At 45.4% G+C, this 21,213-nt stretch overlaps 1 protein-coding gene across 1 annotated transcript in view; it reads right to left on the bottom strand.

Annotated features, from left to right (window-relative positions):
* The window catches only part of LOC134391978 (collagen alpha-1(IV) chain-like), a 185,857-nt gene that overhangs the window by 82,179 nt on the left and 82,465 nt on the right, over window positions 1-21,213 (bottom strand). Inside the window, exons 25-26 of the mRNA XM_063115900.1 lie at window positions 8,080-8,169; window positions 5,755-5,907 (exon numbers count right to left, since the gene is read on the bottom strand). Of these exons, the coding sequence (XP_062971970.1) occupies window positions 5,755-5,907; window positions 8,080-8,169 (243 nt within the window). The remainder of the gene's footprint in view (window positions 1-5,754; window positions 5,908-8,079; window positions 8,170-21,213) is intronic.

Consider the following 21,213-nt stretch of genomic DNA (forward strand, 5'->3'; position numbering starts at 1 on the left):
GGCTTCTCGTAATCACTGCATTGTTTTCAAGATGTTTTCAGATTGACTTCTTTATAATCTGCTCCAAAAAATTTCCCAGGGATGGATGCAGTTCCCTGGTTCCTCCCTTTTGCCCTTTTTGAAGATATGGACAATGTTAGCCCTTCTCCAGTTGCCCAGCACATCACTTGTCTTACATGATTTTGCAAAGATTGTGAGAGTTCTTCTGATAGCCCCTTTATTATTCTAGGATGCAGTTCAACAGGCCCTGGTGATTTGAAGTCATTCAAAGAAGTTAAGTGTTCCTTGACCATTTGTTTGTCAATCCCAAACTGCACTCCTGCCCCTTCAGCTTGTGCTTCACTTTTTCCAGGGTGGTGGTGGTCATAGACCCACTTTTTGGAGAAGACTGAGCCAAAGTAGGAATTGAGCACTTCGCCCTTTTATTTGGCCAGATCTACACCAAGCAGGATACAACACTTTAAAAATGGTTTGAAAACTGTATATGTAATGTGTCCTAGGCCTGAACAGTTGTCAAAACCATTATAAACTGTTATAAGCAGTAGTGTAGATCCTGCCTTTGTCATCTGTTATCAATTTGCCATTCTCATTAAGCAGTTGAACCACCATTTCTTTCCTCTTTCTTTTACTATTCATGTAACTGAAGAAAGCCTTTTTATTGCTTTTAGCATCCCTCAGTAGTCTCAGCATATTCTCAGCTTTAGCCTTCCTGACACCATTTCAGCACTTCTGCGCTACCTGTCTGTACTCTTCTTTTGTAGCCTGGCATTCCTTCCACTTCCTATACGTATCCTTTTTTTCTTTTCAGGTCATCTCTTAGCTTTTTGTGAAGCCACATTGGTTTCTTCTGTTGTCTTCTTACTTTTTTCCTTGTTGGAATTGTTTGTAATTGTACCTTTAAAATTTCCTTTTTTAAATACTTCCACCCATCTTGGACTCCTTTTCCCGTTAGGGTCACTTGCCATGGGACCTTACTTATCATAGTTCTGAGTTTATTAAAATCGGCTTTCCTAAAATCCAGAGTAAGTGTATGGCTACACTCTGCTTTTGCTTCCTTTAAAATCAAGAATTGAAGTATGACGTGGTCACTTTCCCCCAGAGTTTCCATTATTGTCACTTTATCCACTAATATTTATTTATTTTATTTATTTATTACACTTATATACCGCTCCCATAGCCAGGGCTCTCTGGGCGGTTTACAGAAATTCTAAAATTGAGGTAAAACCAAGTATACAAAATTTAAAACTCTAAAACACAGTACATACACACATAAAGCATTAAAAACCGATTAAAAACTAAACATGTGGGTAATTAGAATTAGAGATGACTTAGAATCACTAAGTCATCTCTATTGGTCAATATCAAGTCAAGAATAGCCAATCTTCTAGTTCCTTCTTCTGCCTGATGAGTAATATTCAAGGTGTTCTGGAGGGGGTTACTTTCACCTTAAAGGATCAGGTTCATAGTTTGGGGTGCTCTTGGATCCAGTCTTGTCATTAGAGGCACAGGTGGACTTGGTGGCACAGAACACCTTTTATCATATTAGGGTGATATTCCAACTATGTTCCTACTGGACAGAGAGAGCCCAACTATAGTTATCCATACTCTGGTAACCTTTTGTTGGGATTTTGTTGGGAAATAATATATATTTTCCCAATTTGTCGTTCATTATTTGTAATGGTAGTTGAATTCCTAGCCAACTCATTAAGAAGAAATGACATGATTGATGGAATAAGGTTGGTGGATCCGAACATCTTATCAGTCTCTATGCAGATGACATGCTCTTAATGTAGGTGACCCATTTCGAGCTGCCCCAGTACTTCAGTTAGAATTGAATCAATTTGAACAAGTCTCAGGGCTAAGGGTTAATTGGGCCAAATCAGATTTAATGTGCTTAAATATACCTCAAAATTTTCAACTTAAGATATCTAAAGAGCTTGGCATTCCCTTAACAAAGGCCATAGCTAGACCTAAGGTTTATCCCTGGATCGTCCAGGGGTCAAACCTGTTCATCTAGGTGACACACAGGGCATCCAGTGCTCAGGCAGGGACGAACCCTGGATGATCCCAGGATAAACCTTAGGTCTAGCTGTGGCCAAACAAGCAGTTTGGATATCTGGGTGTGTATCTGACTAAGAATCCGAGTAAAGCACTGGGAGCTAATTATGGAGATGTTTAGAAGAAAATTCTAATAGATCTTAAAGCATGGTCTAAACTAACACCATTGGTTAAAACAGCATTGGTTAAAATGTCAATATTATCTAAGCTGTCATATCTATTCTATGTGCTTCCTATCAAGGTCTCTAATCAAATACTTAACTCATGGCAGAGGAAGGTGGAAATTTTTATATTTAAGGGTAAGCATTCCAGAACTATTAAGGTGCATCGGTATAGACCTATGTCAGAGGGGGGATGGGGTATTCCACTATTTAAAACATATTATGAAGCATACCAATTCCGACATCTGACTTCTGTTCTTTTACAAGATGTCCATTTGCATTGGGCACAGATAGATACACTTCTTTTAGATATAGAACCTTCTGAAAGCATCCTATTCATAAAACGACTACTACAACAAGTGGCTAAGAGCCCAATATCTACTTTTATGGGACCATTTAATGTCTGTAGATGATGGTTGAATAAGTTAATGCCAAATCTTTCTCCACTACTCCCATTATATTGTCATCCATAATTTATTAGCAATGCAAGGCAAATTAGGGTGGAAGCATTCAAGAGAGCAGGGCTGTATAGAATGCAGGATTTTTATTATGATAATGCTCTTCTCTCTAGGGATTTGTGGAGAACCCATCTGAAGGCCTTCAATATTATATGGTTGGAGTGGTGCCAGGTGGGCACATTTATACGACAATTACATGTTAAGGAATGTGCCACCCATCCTCTTATACAGTTTGAACTTTTAATCAAGTCTGCTACAGGCACTAACACAGGTTTCATGTCTCAACTATACACCATCCTTCTTAATTTAGAGATGGGAGGTTCTGACGGTCTAAAGAAAATATGGGAGTTGGACTGGTCTATCAAGGTAGAGGGCACAGATTGGTCAACTTTGCTGAGCAAATTCCCATCAAATCAGTTTCAATGTTAACAAAGGAAACAATGTTAAAGATTTTGCAAAAATGGTCTTTAACTCCAGTAAGGGTGGCACGATTTAATAAATCTAATTCTCAATACTGTTGGAGAATTACTACTGTGGAGAGGTAGGTTCTTTTCAGCATATGTGGTGGAGTTGTGCTAAAATAAAAGTTTTGGGGGACTTAATTTTTGAAGAAATCGTAAAGATATTGGGGCAAAAAGTTATTAAATTACCAGAATTAGCATTGTTAGGATTATTTCAGGGGAAGAATGAAAAAGTTGAATTTAAACAATTAATAGGATATCTTTCGGTTGCTGCCAGACTGGTTATAGTCACCTATTGGAAAGATTTGGTTGGCGCCATGCTAACAAATTGGTACAGTAAGGTTTGGCATGTAGCCTTAATGGAGAAACTGACAAATAAATTGAGATTAGTAAAAGGAATAAGATGGAAAGATACATTTCGTAAGGACTGGTATTGTTTCATGGGATACACAATCTCATCAGAACGGGAGAATAAAATTCCAAAAGAATTCAAATCCTTTTGGCTGACATAATGGAAGATACCTCTTTTGTGATGGGTTAACTTAACCTCTTTTTATATTTTTTTGACTTATAAAGAAGAAAATGTTTAAGAGATGAAGAATGATACATATGTGCTTATATATTGTTACAATGTGTGTGTATATCTATTTATTTATTTTATTACATTTATATACCGCCCCACAACCGAAGCTCTCTGGGCGGTTTACAACAATTAAAAATAGTAAACATTAAAAGTATACAAAATTTAAAAAACAGTATAAAAACAACAATATCCATTTAAAAACAACAATTCTGGGGTCCATTAAAAACAAACTTAATGTTGTTAAATGCTGTTAAAATGCCTGGGAGAAGAGAAAAGTCTTGACCTGGCACTGAAAAGATAACAATGTTGGCGCCAGGCGAGCCTCATCGGGGAGATCATTCCACAGTCGGGGGGCAACCACTGAAAATGCCCTCTCCCTTGTTGCCATCCTCCGAGCTTCCCTCGGAGTAGGCACTCGGAGGAGGACCTTATATGTTGAGCGCAGTGTACGGTAGGGGTGTGCATGGACCCCCCCGATCCTCTTCGTGCCCAATCCGCAAATTGCAGATCGGGCCCACTCCGCCCCGCCTCGATCCGCCTAGGGGCCACTCCACTCCGCTGCAGAGCTCCGGCTCCGAATCGGAGCTCTGCAGTGGTGGGGAGTGGTGCCAGGTAAGGCCCCCCACCCTCCTTCTCCTTACCTGTGTCTGTCCCGGCCCATCCCAGCTTCACTAGAGCCTGCGGCTCAACCAGGAACTGTAGGCCCCGATTGCGGCCTACACTTCCTGGTTGAGCCGCGGGCTCTAGTGAAACTGGGATGGGCTGGGACAGACACAGGTAAGACCCACCCTCCCCCTTGCCCCCTTACCTGGCTCTGCAACCATCGCCGCATGGGCGGCAGCGACAGTGGCAGGGCCAAGTAAATCCCCCTTACCATTTTTGCGGAGCTCCGGATTGAGGCGAAAGATCCGCCTTCACCTCGATCCGCTCCGCAACTCTCCGCGGCTCCCCCAATCGTCTTCGCCTCCACCTTAATGGGAGGCGAAGCCCCCCAATCCGCTCCTGCTTCTCCGGTCCTAGTGTACGGGTAGTTTCATGTTGGGGTAGGCGTTCCATCAGGTATTGTGGTCCCAAGCCATGTAGGGCTTTATAGGTTAAAACCAGCACCTTGAATTGGGCTCGGAAATATATAGGCAGCCAATGCAAGCGGGCCAGAATCGGTGTTATATGCTCAAACCTCCCTGTTCCAGCTATCAATCTGGCCGCCGCATTTTGCACAAGCTGCAGCTTCCAGACCGTCTTCAAAGGCTGCCCCATGTAGAGGGCATTGCAGTAATCTAATCTGGAAGTTACCAAAGTATGGACAACTGAAGCTAGGTTATCCCTGTCCAGATAGGGGCGTAGCTGGGCCACCAACCGGTTACAATATTGTTACAATATTGTTATAATATTGTAACAGAGGGGAGGTGGAAGGGATAATTATGACTCTATGTACTTTCATTTCTATTTCTGTTTATTATTTCTGTAATAAAAAATAAAAAGAAATAAAAAGAAAAAATATTGGGGGACTGTGGAGTTTTTCTGCAGGCCTCTCGTCCTCAATTCTCCCTGCCACTTCCTCTCCCAGCAAGTGGGAATCCCTTATCTTTGTGAAGGTGGAGGGGAGAACTAGTGGCTGGAAGGACTCACCCGGCAGGTTTGCCTCCCTCCCTACCTCCAGAGCTTGTAGGACTGTTTCCAAGCATTCTTAGAAGTATCATTTCAAGGAGCTGGGCCAGCTGGCCTATCAAGTAAGCCCTTCCACTTCCAGTTATCCCCTCCATCTTCGCCAAAGTATGGGGGCAGGGTTGCTGACAAGGGGGGTGGGGGAAGAATGGTAACATATTGGGTCCCCCCCCCCCCAAATTCTACAGGAATACTTGCAAAACCCAGATGGTTTCCAAGGCAAGGCAAGTGGAGGGGGCAGGAATTAAACACAGCAATAATAGGTTCATGTTGTTCATGTCAGAATAACTACTGTTTCGGCTTAGATGTGAACATAATAAAATACAACAGAAACAATGTGCTTGTACACATTGTATAATTTTACTGACCTTTATTTCCTTGATCTCCCTTTTGGCCTTTCATGTTTTCCATGTCTACATGATCCATTGATCCTGGCTCTCCAGGTAAGCCGGCTTCACCCTTTTCACCTTTTAAACCAGAATCACCTCTGAGTCCTACCACTCCAGGAAAGCCTGTGTCACCTGCAATAAACACACTGTATTGAACACCAGAAGCCCAGAACTGTATGAGTCAGGGGTAAGAATGATATTCTCAAAACTTCTAAGAAGTATAATAACAAAGCACATTCAAAAACATCTTTCTTCATTGATTTTGGCTTGATTTAAACAAATTGTTAGCTACTGCAAAAGAGACAATCTGAGTGAATGAGAGACAGAGGCACAGGCTCACACTTGAAATGAAAAGCTGCTAGTGGCCCTTGGGCCTTGCAGTGAAGAAACTGGTATAGTCTTCCCCATTGTAACTATGTCACCTTGTCTCCCAATGGTAGTCACATGCTGGATCAGACTCAGAACACCCACTCTGAGCTCCATCACACCAGCAATTTATTGCACTCTCACCATGTGTTGGTATGCGTTTTTGCAGAGTGATACTCACATGACATTGTCCCTGTCCTACACTCATTTTGCCACTTCCCCTCCCTTTTCCATCTTATTTTGGAGCAGTCAAAGTCTGGTTTATTTCCTCCATGCAGGATTAAAGCGCCCTTCCACCCCCGTGTATTGCAATCCTTGCGGTTTTTCTTTTGTGCTTTGAATGTGTGCTTGCTGATGAAAGAGGAGGGCAGGGTGGTTCTCCCCCTCCAGCACACCAGGTCAAAGGAATTGAGCTGGTCGAATGGGCTTTTGCTCCTCCAACCCCTGCCTCCTTGCCTGCACAAACAGCGCCCAGCTTATTAAACATTGAATCAATAAAATGCTAGACAACAAAGACAGGGGGGCGGGGAGAGGCTCCCATGTCCATCACCCAACAAGAACCAATGAAGTGGAGGGGGAAGGAGAAAGGGTGCAGTGGGGCAGGCACAATAACGGGAGAGCAAACAAGTTAAAAGAGAGTCCCCCAGTATAGCTACGATCGTGAAAGGGACCAGGACTTTCCGTGCTAAAGAAGCAGAGGTCCAAATCAGGGGTGCAGACCAGGGAAAAACAATTGGTGTGATGGAGTTGTACAAGGCAAGGTGTTTCCATAGCACACACTATGGAACAGCCACCTCCTGTACAATGCTTCCATTTCTCAGTTTCCTTAGAGAGGAAGCGGCTGCCGGATACTTCAATGTGAAATGAAGAGGCTCTGAATGCAACCCAGCATGTGCTCAGAGCAGCTGTGGGCAAGTACTGAAGAGGCAGAGTGGGGGAAGGCAGGGTCATACGGTCCTCTAATTGAGCTATTCCAAGTATCTCCTGACTACACATTGCTGGAAGCAGGATTACATCCAATCTGTAACAGTGTTAATGATACAGATTTAACAAACAGCCAGAGTAGAGAAGAAGCTGGAGATCAATGGATTTTCCTCCACATTATTGTCCTGGTGTAAATTTCCCCCTTAACAAAGCAAATAGCAGCAGAAGGGGCAATTCGCAGTGGGAAAACAGTGCAGGGCAATGCTTAACTCTTCTTTCTGCAGCATTCCCATCCCAATCCAATTCCGTTCCCCTTCCCATCCTTTGAAAGAGATCCAAATGTGGCTTTCCAATGTCCCAGATAAACTATTTAGAACTACTTCACAAGTTACAAAATGGATTGGATTGGGATGGGAAAGCTGCTGGCAGATTTATACGAATGCATACATACATGTAGTTCATGACATATGACATTTTAAAATAAGAAAATATAGCCCACCTCCCTTTGGGATTCTTGTTCTTAAGGGACTGGGAAATCCTAATCTCCATCTTTTCATTTATGGTGAAGTCAATGATTGACATAGCTATCAATCATCGCCTCCCCACTTCCCATCCTCTCCAAGCACCAGCCTCTTGTGAGTAGCATGGAAGAAAAAAACTCAGGAGGAATAACCCACCCACCCCGAATTGACCAGTGAGGATTGTGCATGAGTAGTAGTCATGGAATATCAAGTGCCTGTTGAGAAAAAATAAAAAAGAGGGGCGCTGAAGTATTTTAATTTTTGTGAACCGCCCAGAGAGCTTCGGCTATTGGGCGGTATAAAAATGTAATAAATAAATAAATAAATAAATAAATCCTGGAGGAGGGCACAGCTGGCTGGCACCCTGAGCAGGATACACTACAGCATTGTGTAGCCGATCTGACTTGTAGAAAGCTAAAGTTGTTACAAGATAGATTGCTTAATGGTTGAATTAATCCAAAGGCCTCATTTCACATCTATATATAATTCTTACCTTTTTCACCTGGAATACCAGGCAATCCTATTGGGCCAGGAGGACCCTGAATTCCCGGGGTTCCCATAACTCCCATTTCTCCTTTGATTCCTGAAACCAAATTAGAAAAAAAATATTTATATTATTTCATTACTTTAATTTATTTATTAGATATATAAAATTGTACCCTCTGCCTAGTAAGCACTTGTGGCAATGTATAATAAAAGCATCCCAATTCCACATATAACAGAGCACAAAGAAAATTCCAAAGTGCTCAATTCCTTCTTTGGGTCAGTCTACTCCCAAAAGCGGGTCTATGACCCCTCTGGAAAAAGTGAAGTACAAGCTGAAGGGGCAGGATTGCAGTTTGAGATTGATAAACAAATGGTCAAGGAACACCTAATTTCTTTGAATGAGTTCAAATCTCCAGGGCCCGATGAACTGCATCCTAGAGTAATAAAGGAGCTGGCGGAAGAACTCTCAGAACCACTGTCTATTATCTTTGCAAAATCATGGAAGACAGGTGAGGTGCCGGACAACTGGAGGAGGGCTAATGTTGTCCCGCCCAGCTCTCCCCGGCCCGCTCCTTGTAGGCCTCTTCCAACTCTGCTATTCTATGATTCTATTGTATTTTATATTATGGTTTTATACTGTAGTTTTATACTTGAATTGTCTTAATTTTGTAAACCGCCCAGAAAGCTTCAGCTATTGGGCAGTATAGAAATGCAATAAATAATAATAGTAATTAATAATATAGGATAAAAAAGAATCCTGAGGGACCCCACAGGCCAAAGGTTCGGGCAGTAGTTCCCCAGCATGACCTTCTGGGAATGCTCAGCCAAATAAAATGCTCAGCCAAATAGAAACAGAACTGGTATAGAATATTTTTATTTATTTATTTATTTATTTATTTGTTACATTTATATACTGCTCCATAGCCGAAACTCTCTGGGTGGTTTACAAAAGTTAAACAGCCTCCAAGTCCCATATTAGCCAGACCTCTCAGGAGTAGACCATGGTCAATGCTACAGGATGCTGCTAAGGGATCCAACAGAGCCAACAGGGACACATCCCCCTTGTTCATTTCCTAGCAGAGGCCATCACCAAATTGACCAAGGCTGTTTCGGTCTCAAAACTGAGCTTAAATCCAGAGTGAAAGGACCTAGATAATCAGCTCCATCCAAGAAAACGTGTTGAGATACCACCACCTCTTTCAAGACCTTGTTCAAAAAAGGCAGATTTGAGCTTGGCCAGTAATTATTTAGACTTAAGGCTATGGCCACTAAACACTGTCGAGAAGGCCATAGGATTTTTTTTGGTTTCCAGCACTCTTACCTCGGTTCCCCAAAACCACTCACCCTCCCTCCTCTCCCACCTGCACAGGATAGTTGTCAGCCTCCAATTTCAGCCTCCAGGTCCTCTGGGAAGAATCTACTTCAGTCCGCAAAAACTAGATTGACAACTGTTACCCAGAGGACCTTCTCTTCTGCTGCTCCCAGACTGTGGAATGGCCTGCTGGAGGAGACTTGTCAACTTAACCGTCTTTTAGCATTTAAGAAAGCTATAAAGACTGATCTCTTCCAGCAGGCCTATCCAGTGTAATTTTAGGATGTTTTTAAAATGATTTTAGGATGTTTTAACAATATATATTATGTTTTAATTCAGTTTTATGTATTTTATATTTACCATTGTTCCCTGCCTCGATCAGAATGGAGAGGCAGGTAAGAAATAAAAAAATTATTATTATTATTATTAATTATTATTATTATTATTATTATTATTAGGGGTGTGCACGGACCCCCCGCTCCGCTTCACTTGCAGATCCGCCATTTTCCGGAGCGGGTCGCTCCGCTCCGCCCACTTCCGCTCCGCTCCGCTCGGAGCTCCGGATCCGGATCCGGAGCTCCGTTTTTGCCCCCCCATAGGGTTGCATTGAAAGCTAAAAAAGTAAACAACTTTTTTTCCGTTGAAGTTAGAAACCTCACGTTTGGCACCATGACACCTCATGGGCGTATACACACACACGCCAAGTTTCAAGGCAATCCCATCATCCCCTGATTTTTGGCGAATTTTTGAAAATCGGGCACCCCATTCACACCCCTTGGGATAGCTCCGTCAATTTGCATGTTAGAAACCTCAAACTCGGCAACAGGGCAGCTTATCCATGTGTCCACATGCACGCCAAGTTGCAAGCAAATCCCATCATCCCCTGATTTTTGGCGCGGCTCTACCCTCTAACGCACCACCCATAACCCTAATTCACACCCCTTTAGATAGCTCCGTCAATTTGCACGTTAGAAACCTCAAACTCAGCACCATGATAGCTTATCCACGTGTCCACATGCACGCCAAGTTGCAAGGCAATCCCATCATCCCCTGATTTTTGGGGAATTTATGAAAATCGGGCACCCCATTCACACCCCTTGGGATAGCTCCGTCAATTTGCATGTTAGAAACCTCAAACTCGGCACTATGAGAGCTTATCCATGTGTCCACATGCACGCCAAGTTGCAAGCAAATCCCATCATCCCCTGATTTTTGGCATGGCTTAACTCACCCCAAATTGTCCCATTCTACAACTACGTCAATTTGCATGTTTGAAACCCCAAAGTCGGCACCATGATAGCTTATCCACGTGTCCACATGGACGCCAAGTTTCAAGGCAATCCCATCATCCCCTGATTTTTGGGGAATTTATGAAAATCGGGCACCCCATTCACACCCCTTGGGATAGCTCCGTCAATTTGCATGTTAGAAACCTCAAACTCGGCACCATGAGAGCTTATCCATGTGTCCACATGCACGCCAAGTTGCAAGCAAATCCCATCATCCCCTGATTTTTGGCGCGGCTTAAACTTTTTAACTCACCCCAAATCAAGTCCCATTCTACAACTACGTCAATTTGCATGTTAGAAACCTATCCTTTGGTCCCATGACAGCTTACCCATGTGTCCCCATGGACACCAAGTTTCAAGGCAATCCCATCATCCCCTGATGTTAGGGGAACTTTTGAAATTTGAACACTCCAGTATGTCAGGGATTTAAAGTTGCAATTGCAGACAGCTCAATGGGGCCAGTTCCAAGGCAATCCCAACATGCCACGAGATAACCCTAAATCTTCTTGCACATTTGAAAAAGGGATTATTGAATTTGATAAAGTCTAAGTGAGCGCAGGAAGGACTTCTCCCCTTAGTCAAAGCAAGACACATACACCATCGTTGCAAGGTGGGAAGGGGAGAAGGGAGGGAAAGCAGGCAGGCAGCATGCATTGTAGTGCCGCAAGGATGGCTTGAGCACTAACGCATAGCAAACCAACCCGTAAGCGGGCGCAAGGAGCAAGTGAGGCAAAGATGGCTGGTTGTTTCTTTCTAAGCCAGCAGTTACGCCTTGAGGGGCACAGAGGAGGACGACTGGGAGCAAGCGTGCCGGAGGGTGCTGGCCACGAACCGCAAAGCCCATCTCCCAGGCACCAGGCGGGCAGAGCAGGCGAGGAGTCAGTCCTGGCAGATGCCCCACCACAGCAGCACCCCGGGGGAGGCGGACAGACAGGCAGGCAGGCATGGGTTGGCGGGCCCAGAAAAGCTGGTACCTTGCACAAGTAAGCCATAGATCTGTGGGGGAGTCAGTCCCAGCAGATCCAGCTACCTCACAAGGACGGCTCCCAGGCAGGCGGGCAGGCGCCTCCACTGTAGTGGCTGTGCTCAACTCGGCGGGCGCACTACAAGACGAGTTGAAGTGAGAGCTCACTTCTCAGGAAACGTAGTGGCTGTGCTACGGGAGATCGGTGGACTGCTGGAGCTTAGCTTTTTCTCTGAGGGGAAGTCCATGAGTTGAAGTGACAGCTTGCTTCTCAAAGACAGGGTTACAGCGGAAGAGGGGTGGGACGAGACCGGGGAGAGAAGCTCGACCAGTGACTACTACTAATCCCCACATCCTGGAGGACCACAGCATCCCACACAAAGTGGCTGTGGTGAAGTCAATGGCTGTCATGAGTCGAAGTGAGTGCTCACTTCTCAGGAGGAAACTTAAACTGTCCCTATGCACTAAGTGGCTGTGCTATGGGAGTTCGGTGGACTGTTGGAGTACCAGCCGCAATTGGGGAAGTGAATGAGTTTCAGTGAAAGGTTGCTTCGGAAGTCTATGGCTTTCATGAGTTTCAGTGACAGCTTGCTTCTCAAAGAGGGCGTTACAGCGGAAGAGGGGTGGGACGAGACCAGGGAGAGGAGCTGGACCAGCTGCTGCGACTAATCCTCACCCACATCCTGGAGGACCACAGCATCCGCAGTAGTGGCTGTGGTGAAGTCAATGGCTGTCATGAGTTGAAGTGAGTGCTCACTTCTCAGGAAAATTAAACTGTCCGTACACACTAAGTGGCTGTGGTATGGGCGATCGGTCGACTGCTGGAGTGTTGGGTTATTGTGCCAGAACTTTTCTCCTTCTGGAACTCTGTTTGTGCTCAGAAACAAACACACATCACGCAGGTCTTACACAGCAGAGCTGGTTTATTTCCTTCAGGCTTCTGTGCAGTTCAATTCAGATCAGTTCAGATCAGCACACTGAGGCATGTACAGAGAGCAGTGATCATAGAGCAGTGATCAGTTCCATTTTACAAAGTGAGAAACTATATACAGATCTACACAATTCTTATCTACATTACATACAGCTGTGATGAGGCTAACTTAGAATCTTGGCAAGGTTCCCAGAACAGCCTCTATCTCAAGGTAATTGCCCACAGATAGACTTTCTCTGTTTAACCCTGAGATAGCCATACACACACAATTTTAATGACTAAGCAAGTATTTCTTTTCATATACTTAACAGTCCTCCTCTTGCGCATGTTGTTTAAATTGTGTTACAATCTGAGACCCAGCTTTAAAAACATCTCTTTGTGTTTTACCATTGATACTGGTTTTGTGAATAAATCAGCCAACATCATTTCAGATGGACAATATTCAAGCTTAATCCAGCCCTTCTGAATTATATCTTTCACATGAGAATAACGAACATCCACATGTTTAGTTCTTGGTTTACACTTTTCAGATGTAGCCATACTAATACATGCCTGATTATCCTCAAATATGGTTACTGGTGTCTCAATTTCCAACCTTAGATCAGCAAATAATTGTTTATACCACTCAATCTCATTACAAGCCAGAGATAAGGTGATATATTCTGCTTCTGCACTAGAGGTTGCTACACAATTTTGTTTTCTTGTAACGTTCCACCTGTCCTTTCTCATTTTGTTTTACTTTGAATACCCATTTACAGGTAATGGCTTTACGACCTTCAGGTAAAGGTACTAGCTCCCACGTTTCATTTTTTTCCATTGCTCTGATTTCCTCTGACATTGCTTCATGCCAGCCCTGAGCTTCTGTAGGTTCCATTTCCTGAATTTCCTCAAATGAAGTAGGTTCATAGGCTATTAGTAAAGCTCTATGAGAAACCTGTTTGCTTTGGTATTCATCTGAGTAACGAATTGGAGCTTTGCGTTCCCTTTCTGGTCGCTTTGGCATAGTTACAGGCACAGTTTCCTCCTTTACAGTTTCTTCCCCCTCCCTCTCTTGCTGAGATTGTTCAGGAATTTCTTCTGTTTCTACAGCTTTCTGTTCTACAGGCAAACTTACATACTGTTTTGTTTCCTGCATTTGTTCATGAAAAACTACATCTCTGCTCACAATTACACTTTTGTGATATGGAGACCACAAACGATAGCCTTTTGTTTGTGTATCATATCCCAACAGTTTACATTCCAAACCTCTCTGAGCTAGTTTTCCTGGTCTGTTTTCTTTCTGAACATGAGCAAAACATTTACTTCCAAAAACCCTTATATGTGACACTCTAGGTTTTCTTTTGTAAAACATTTCATATGGGGTTTTTTCATGTACAGAGTGGTAAAGCCTGTTTAACAAATAATTTGAGGTGGACAAAGCTTCTGCCCAGAACAGATTAGACAATCCTGACTCTTTCAATAGAGCTCTTAACATGTTCTGCAAGGTTCTGTTTTTCCTTTCTGCAACTCCATTTTGAAATGGTGAATATGGAGCAGTAAGGTCATGTTGTATACCCTCATCACTGAGGAATTTTTTAAATTGGTTGCTGAGAAATTCACCTCCCCGGTCCGTTCTTAGATTAGCTATAGGTTCTTTAAATCTATTTTTACTCCACTTAACAAAGGCTTTAAACTTTCCAAAAGTTTCACTCTTCTGTTTTAACACATACACAAATCCAAATCTACTGTAATCATCAACAATAGACAAGAAAAATCTGTTTCCTCCTTGACTTGTCTCAAAAGGACCTGCAAGATCTGCATGAATTAATTCAAAAATTCTTTTTGTTGTTCTCTCACTATGTTTTGGAATGTTTGACTTATGACACTTGGTTTCACTGCATACATTACATTCTACATAGTTAGAACATGGTTTGATTTTCACCCCTTCACACAATTCTGGAATCTTAGAAATTGTTCTATAGTTAGCATGACCAAACCTTTTATGAGTTAAATGGATACACTCTTGGTGTGGTTTGCAATTGGCTATTGTTTTTGTTGTGACTTTGCTGGCTACAACTTCATTTTCTGTACAAGTATTAATCACATACAAAGATTCTTTCATTATTCCCTGCACACACACCTTGTTTCCATGTTTTATAGTACAATTTTCTTCAGTAAAACAAACCTCATACCCCATTTCTGTTAACTGAAACACACTTAGAAGGTTTGTTTCCAATTCTGGTACATATAAAACACTTTGTAGTTCAACTCCCAGACAATCAAAATATACATTACCCACACCACAAATCTGGATTTTTGTTCCATTTGCAAGGGTAACACACTTGCGCTCTGAAGTAGAAGTTTCCAAGGTAACAAATGAAAGTTTGTCTTTTGCCATACTTATTGAAGCCCCAGAGTCCAAAAACCAAGGATTCATTGTCTCTTTGACTCTTGCTAGAAGACACTTCTTTGCTGATTCAGCTTCATTCATTTTGTTTTCTTCTCTCCACTTTGCTGTCAACAGCTTCTTCTTCTTCTTGTTGCAATCCCGCCTTAAGTGTTCTGTGGAACCACAGTTAAAGCATTTCCTTGCCTTTAATGCAGCCACCACATCAGAAGATTTATGGCTTTGTTGAAATTCAGCCACAGGAAGTTTAAGGCTCTGTTGTTTTGAAGCTTGTCTTCTTTCATAGGTTTCCAGTAGTTTTCCAGCTACATACTCGAGGGTTAAATTCTCCTCCTCTTGACTTTCCATCATGGTGACAACCACATCGTATGATGAATCAAGACTTGACAAAATCACATAGACTTGGTGTATAGTTGTAAACTCCATCCCTCGTGCCCTGAGTTGATTGAAGATTTCTCTCATGCTTTTCAAATGGTTTGACATAGACTCCCCTAGTTTCAGCTTCATTCCATACAGTTTCCGGGTTAGAATTACTTTACTGCCCGCTGTTTCTCTTTGATATACAGCTTGTAGCGCATTCCAGCACTCTTTTGATGTATTCAAAAACTGAATGAAGGAAATTTGAGAGTCTTCCACAGCTAATGCAATAACTGCCATTGCTTTTGCATCGTCCTTAAACCATTTAGCATTCTGTGGATCTGCTCTATCTGGTGGATCCTCTGTGACTACATACCATAGTTCAGCCTGAATCAGATACATTTGCATTTTGTAAGACCATAATGCATAGTTAGAGTCATTCAGCTTTTCCAACAATTGATGCAAACCAGACATATTAGCTCCTGCCATTTCCTCTGCTTTAGGAATTTGTATCTCACCGTCCTCCTGCTCAGAGTCCCCCTCAGAGTCAGCCGACTGAGATTTTTCCTCACTTTGCAGCACTGGCTTTAGCTTGATGTCTTCCTTCATCAACAGTTTTCTGTTTTAGCAGACTCCTGGTTCTGATACTGCACCGTTCCCACCAAGTTCTGGTTCTTCTGCCTGGGTTAGGCTGGCGTAGGCTTCCTGGACTGGACTGGGCCCATAACCTTTGTTGGGTTATTGTGCCAGAACTTTTCTCCTTCTGGAACTCTGTTTGTGCTCAGAAACAAACACACATCACGCAGGTCTTACACAGCAGAGCTGGTTTATTTCCTTCAGGCTTCTGTGCAGTTCAATTCAGATCAGTTCAGATCAGCACACTGAGGCATGTACAGAGAGCAGTGATCATAGAGCAGTGATCAGTTCCATTTTACAAAGTGAGAAACTATATACAGATCTACACAATTCTTATCTACATTACATACAGCTGTGATGAGGCTAACTTAGAATCTTGGCAAGGTTCCCAGAACAGCCTCTATCTCAAGGTAATTGCCCACAGATAGACTTTCTCTGTTTAACCCTGAGATAGCCATACACACACAGTTTTAATGACTAAGCAAGTATTTCTTTTCATATACTTAACATGGAGTACCACCCGCACATAGGGGAAGTCCATGAGTCGAAGTGAAAGCTCACTTCTCAGATAACTTGAATTGCGAGACTGGGGAGAGACGCTCGACCAGCTGCTGCAACTAATCCTCCTCACCCACATCCTGGTGGAACAAAGCATCCACCGAGAAGTGGCTGTGGTGAAGTCAATGGCTGTCATGAGTCGAAGTGAGTGCTCACTTCTCAGGAGGAAACTTAAACTGTCCCTGTGCAGTCAGTGGTTGGGGAGAGAGGCACGGCCAGCTGCTGCAACTAATCCTCCTCACCCACATCCTGGTGGAACAAAGCATCCACCAGGAAGTGGCTGTGGTAAAGTCAACGGCTGTCATGAGTCGAAGTGAAAGCTCACTTCTCAGGAGGAAACTTAAACTGTCCCTATGCACTAAGTGGCTGTGCTATGGGAGTTCGGTGGACTACTGGAGTACCAGCCGCAATTGGGGAAGTCCATGAGTTGAAGTGAGTGCTCACTTCTCATTAAACTTAAACTGTCCCTATGCACTAAGTGGCTGTGCTATGGGCGTTCGGTGGACTGTTGGAATACCAGCCGCAATTGGGGAAGTCCATGAGTTGAAGTGAGTGCTCACTTCTCAGGAGGAAACTTAAACTGTCCCTATGCAGTCAGTTGAAGTGACAGCTTGCTTCTCAAAGACGGGTTACAGCAGAAGGGGAAGAGGAAGAGGATGAGACTGAGGAGAGAGAGAGAAGAGAGCATCCACTGTAGTGGCTTTGCTAGTGGCTGTGCTACGGGCGATCGGTGGACTGCTGGAGTACCTCCCGCACATAGGGGAAGTGAATGAGTTTCAGTGAAAGGTTGCTTCTCAAAATCAGCACACAGATCAAGGACTCCATTTGATCCCCGAGCTATCTAAAGGGCGACCCGTGGACTGCTGGAGTGTAACCTCCCTCACCCTCAATTGGGGAAGTGAATGAGTTTCAGTGAAAGGTTGCTTCTCAAAATCAGCACACAGATCAAGGACTCCATTTGATCCCCGAGCTATCTAAAGGGCGACCCGTGGACTGCTGGAGTGTAACCTCCCTCACCCTCAATTGGGGAAGTGAATGAGTTTCAGTGAAAGGTTGCTTCTCAAAATCAGCACACTGATGGAGTCACCCAGAGGTCCACAGCCTCTATGTAGTGGCTGTGCTGAAGTCAATGACTTCCATGAGTTCAAGTGAAAGGTTGCTTCTCAAAGGCGAGGACTCGCCTGTTTGCTTCTCAAAAAACCATACTTCTGGATCAGGGAGTACGTCTTCCACTCCCAGGGCACTCCAAAGGGCGACCTGTGGACTGCTGGAGAGAGGCAGCCTGGCTAGTGGTGGTGGTGCCAGGCATTGCCTTGCCCCCTGCTTGCACCTCACCTAAACGTGCAGTCAATCATGGACAAACGGTTGTAAACCGCCCAGAGAGCTTCGGCTGTGGGGCGGTATATAAATGTAATTAAATAAATAAATAAATAAATAAATGGAGTCTTTTGGAACTGGGTGGAAAACTATCCGGATGAGTTGACTAAGCTGTACCGGACGCCACAGAAATGAAATGAACTCAAGTGCGGTGCTTTGCCCTCACAGTCAGTCACACACACGCACGGTGACAAACTCTGCCTAGTGCCTACAGAGAAAAAACCAGCCTGCCTGAACTGTAGTGTGCCTGCCAACCCAAGGAGGGGTGGAATTAAAGGGAGCCTGCCTGTCACTCCCACGAGGGCTTGAGGGTGGGGTATCCCAGCAGGGGGAGATTGCCCTTCAGAAAGACCAGCTGCTCCACCAAGTCCGGCTCCAAGCGAGAGCGGTGAGGGGTCACTATGTCGCCCGCCATAGAGAACACCCTCTCGCTTGGAACACTGGTGGGTGGGCAGCTGAGTTGATCCATGGCCACCCGCGCCAGGTCCGGCCAAATCTGAAAACGGGATGACCAGTAGGCCAGGGGGTCCATGGAGGAGTCCTCGATGGGCTCTGACAGGTAACGCTGCACGGTGGTTGCAGCGTCATCCTGGCTGGTGGCTGGGGAGGGTCTCTGCCCAAACATGGTGTGCAGAGCCTCTTCCCAATACCCCTCGCCTGTGCTGCTGCTGGGAGGGATGCAGGTGAGGCTGCTGCTGGTGCTGCTGGTGCTGCTGCGGGGAGGGGTGGCCTGCTCCTCTGCCTCACTCTGCCCCACCCTCTTGGCCCATGCCGCCCGCACTTCGCCCACCAGCGTTTCCACCCAGTGCTGCCTGCTATTTGGCCCACAAAGCCCATCCTTCACACAAGGGTCGCACATGGCTGCCAACATGTGGACCCTGTCGGTTTGGATGGGCTCCAGCCTCCGCGTCACGCCGTCCCTCAGCCTAGTCACCGCTTCGCGGACCTCGGGCTCGAAGCGCCTGCCGGTGACGGGATCCCTGTACTCCAGAAAGTCGCCCATCTGTTTCTGGAGATGCCTGCATACAGGGATCACCTGGCTGAGGAGGGCAGAGCTTTTGCTCAGGGTCTCGGTGGCGTTCAGGAACGGCTTGAGGACCGCCACCAGCTGGGACATGGCGTCCCACTGCTGCTTGCCCAGGTGGTGGACGCCCATGTCCCTGACCCTGAACAAGTCGTGGATGGCACGCTGTTGCTCCACCATCCGCTCCAGCATCAGGTAGGTGGAGTTCCAGCGTGTCACCACATCCTGCACTAGCCTGTGCTGCGGGAGATTCAACTCCTCCTGCTTCTCCCGCAGCAAGCGACTGCCCTTGACGCTGTGGTGGAAATGGCCTGCCACCTTTCTGCAGCTCTCCAGGAGGTTACGGATCCCGGACAGGGGACCGAGGTTGGGCTTGCTGCTGCCCATCCCAAGGCCATCCCTCACCACCAGGTTCAAGACGTGCGCGATGCAGCGGACGCCCTCGAATCCGCCGTCGCGCACCGCCTTCACCATGTTGGCTCCCCCGTCCGTGACCATGTAACCGCGGGTGACCTTCTGCCCAGCTAGCCACCCATCCACCATGCGGTTCATGGCCTCCGTAATCTCCCCTGCCGTGTGGGACTGGTCCTTCACTTGCGTGTGGAGGAGGGCCCAGCAGTAGCCCTCCTTGCCAGTCCCTGTAGTGCTGGATCCTTCCTGCCCCACGGCTGCCCACCAGTGTGCCGTCAGGGACAGGTAAGCGTGCACTCCGCCCTCGCTGGACCAAATGTCCGAGGTGAAGTGCACCATCCGTGCCTCTGCCTGGCACAGACGACCCAGCACTAACTCCCTGCAGGAACGGTACAGGGAAGGCACCACCCGCCTGCTCAGGGTGGTGCGACACGGCAGCTTATAGTATGGCACCACAAGCGCCATCAGCCTCTTGAAGCCTGCGTTGTCGACGAGGCTGAATGGCTGGTCGTCCAACGCCACCATCTCACCGATTGACGTGGTGATCTGGGAGGGCGTTGGAAAACGCCATCTTGTGGTTCCATACTTCCCCCACCCCATTTCCGGCAGGGTTGCCTGCCTAACCCTTGTGGGGATGGGAGATGGAGAGCTGAGACTGGAAGTGCCAGCAGCAGCAGCAGCAGCAGCCGCCTTCGGCTTTCCCCTGGAACCAGTCGCCTTGCCCGCCTCTTTCCCCAGCAAGACCGACTGGTGCTGCCTCTTAAGATGCATCTTCATGCTGCTGGTTCCATAATGCCCTGTCGATGAACCCCTGCTTAGGCTGAGTTTGCAGTGGCGACAGACAGCAAAGCGGGGATCCGCTCCCAACTCAAAGTGGTCCCACACGATGCTTGTCTTTCGTTTCCGTGGTGACACCACCAATTGCCCGCCTGAGCTCTCTGGTGTTGCCACAGAAACAGGGGTGTGGGATGAGACTGGGGAGAGAGCCTCGGCCTGCTGCTGCTCCTCCTCAGCCCCCACATCCTGGAGGCCCACCGCCTCCTCCTCCTCCTCCCCCCCCTCCACTGTGCTGAGGACCTCGTCTAGGTCCATCATCGGGCTCGTGGGCTGAAAGGAGAATGAAGGAGTTGGGGATACTCCTCCTCCTCTAATGGCACTGCTGCCACGTGCCTCTTGCAAACGGGCACTTTTCCCATTCCCACCCTCAAAAAGAGAACGCCGGGCACAAGTTGCAGAAGACAGTGGCTCTGCCTGCTGCTTGTCCTGCTTCTGTTTTGGAGCAGTCAGCCAAGGAGTTGCCCGTTTGAGTTTCACAGGAGGAGAGGAAGCCTGCTTACTGCTGGCAGACTGAGCCTTGCTGCTTTCAGCACGCCTGCTTCCTCTTTTCATGATGACTAACAAAATATTAATACTACTAATACTATGTATAAGGTACTACTAAGAATATGTATAAGAAGAATATAATATGTTTAAATGTAGGGAAATGGGACAAGAACAATAAAATATACTACTACTAATATGTATGAGAATATACTAATATATATATATATATACTACTAAGAATATCTACAAGAATATAATAATATGTTTAAGAATATTACTAATAAATGTAGGGAAATGGGACAAGAAATGGGACAACCACTACTATAACAAGAACAAAATATGAATACTACTACTAATATGTATGAGAATGTATACTAATAGACTACTAAGACTATGTCAAAGAATATAATATAATATGTTTAAGAATAGGGAAATGGTGTGCGTATGCTTTCCCCAAAATGCTCAATCTGTGGCTGCCTGTTGAACTTGACAAAAGCAGCCCACTCTGTCCAAGTTACACAGAGAAGAAAAAGAGAATCCAATTTTTTTGGTATATTTGGTATATAGAAGATA

The sequence above is a fragment of the Elgaria multicarinata genome, chromosome 2, assembly GCF_023053635.1.
Source record: "Elgaria multicarinata webbii isolate HBS135686 ecotype San Diego chromosome 2, rElgMul1.1.pri, whole genome shotgun sequence".
Taxonomy (NCBI): domain Eukaryota; kingdom Metazoa; phylum Chordata; class Lepidosauria; order Squamata; family Anguidae; genus Elgaria; species Elgaria multicarinata.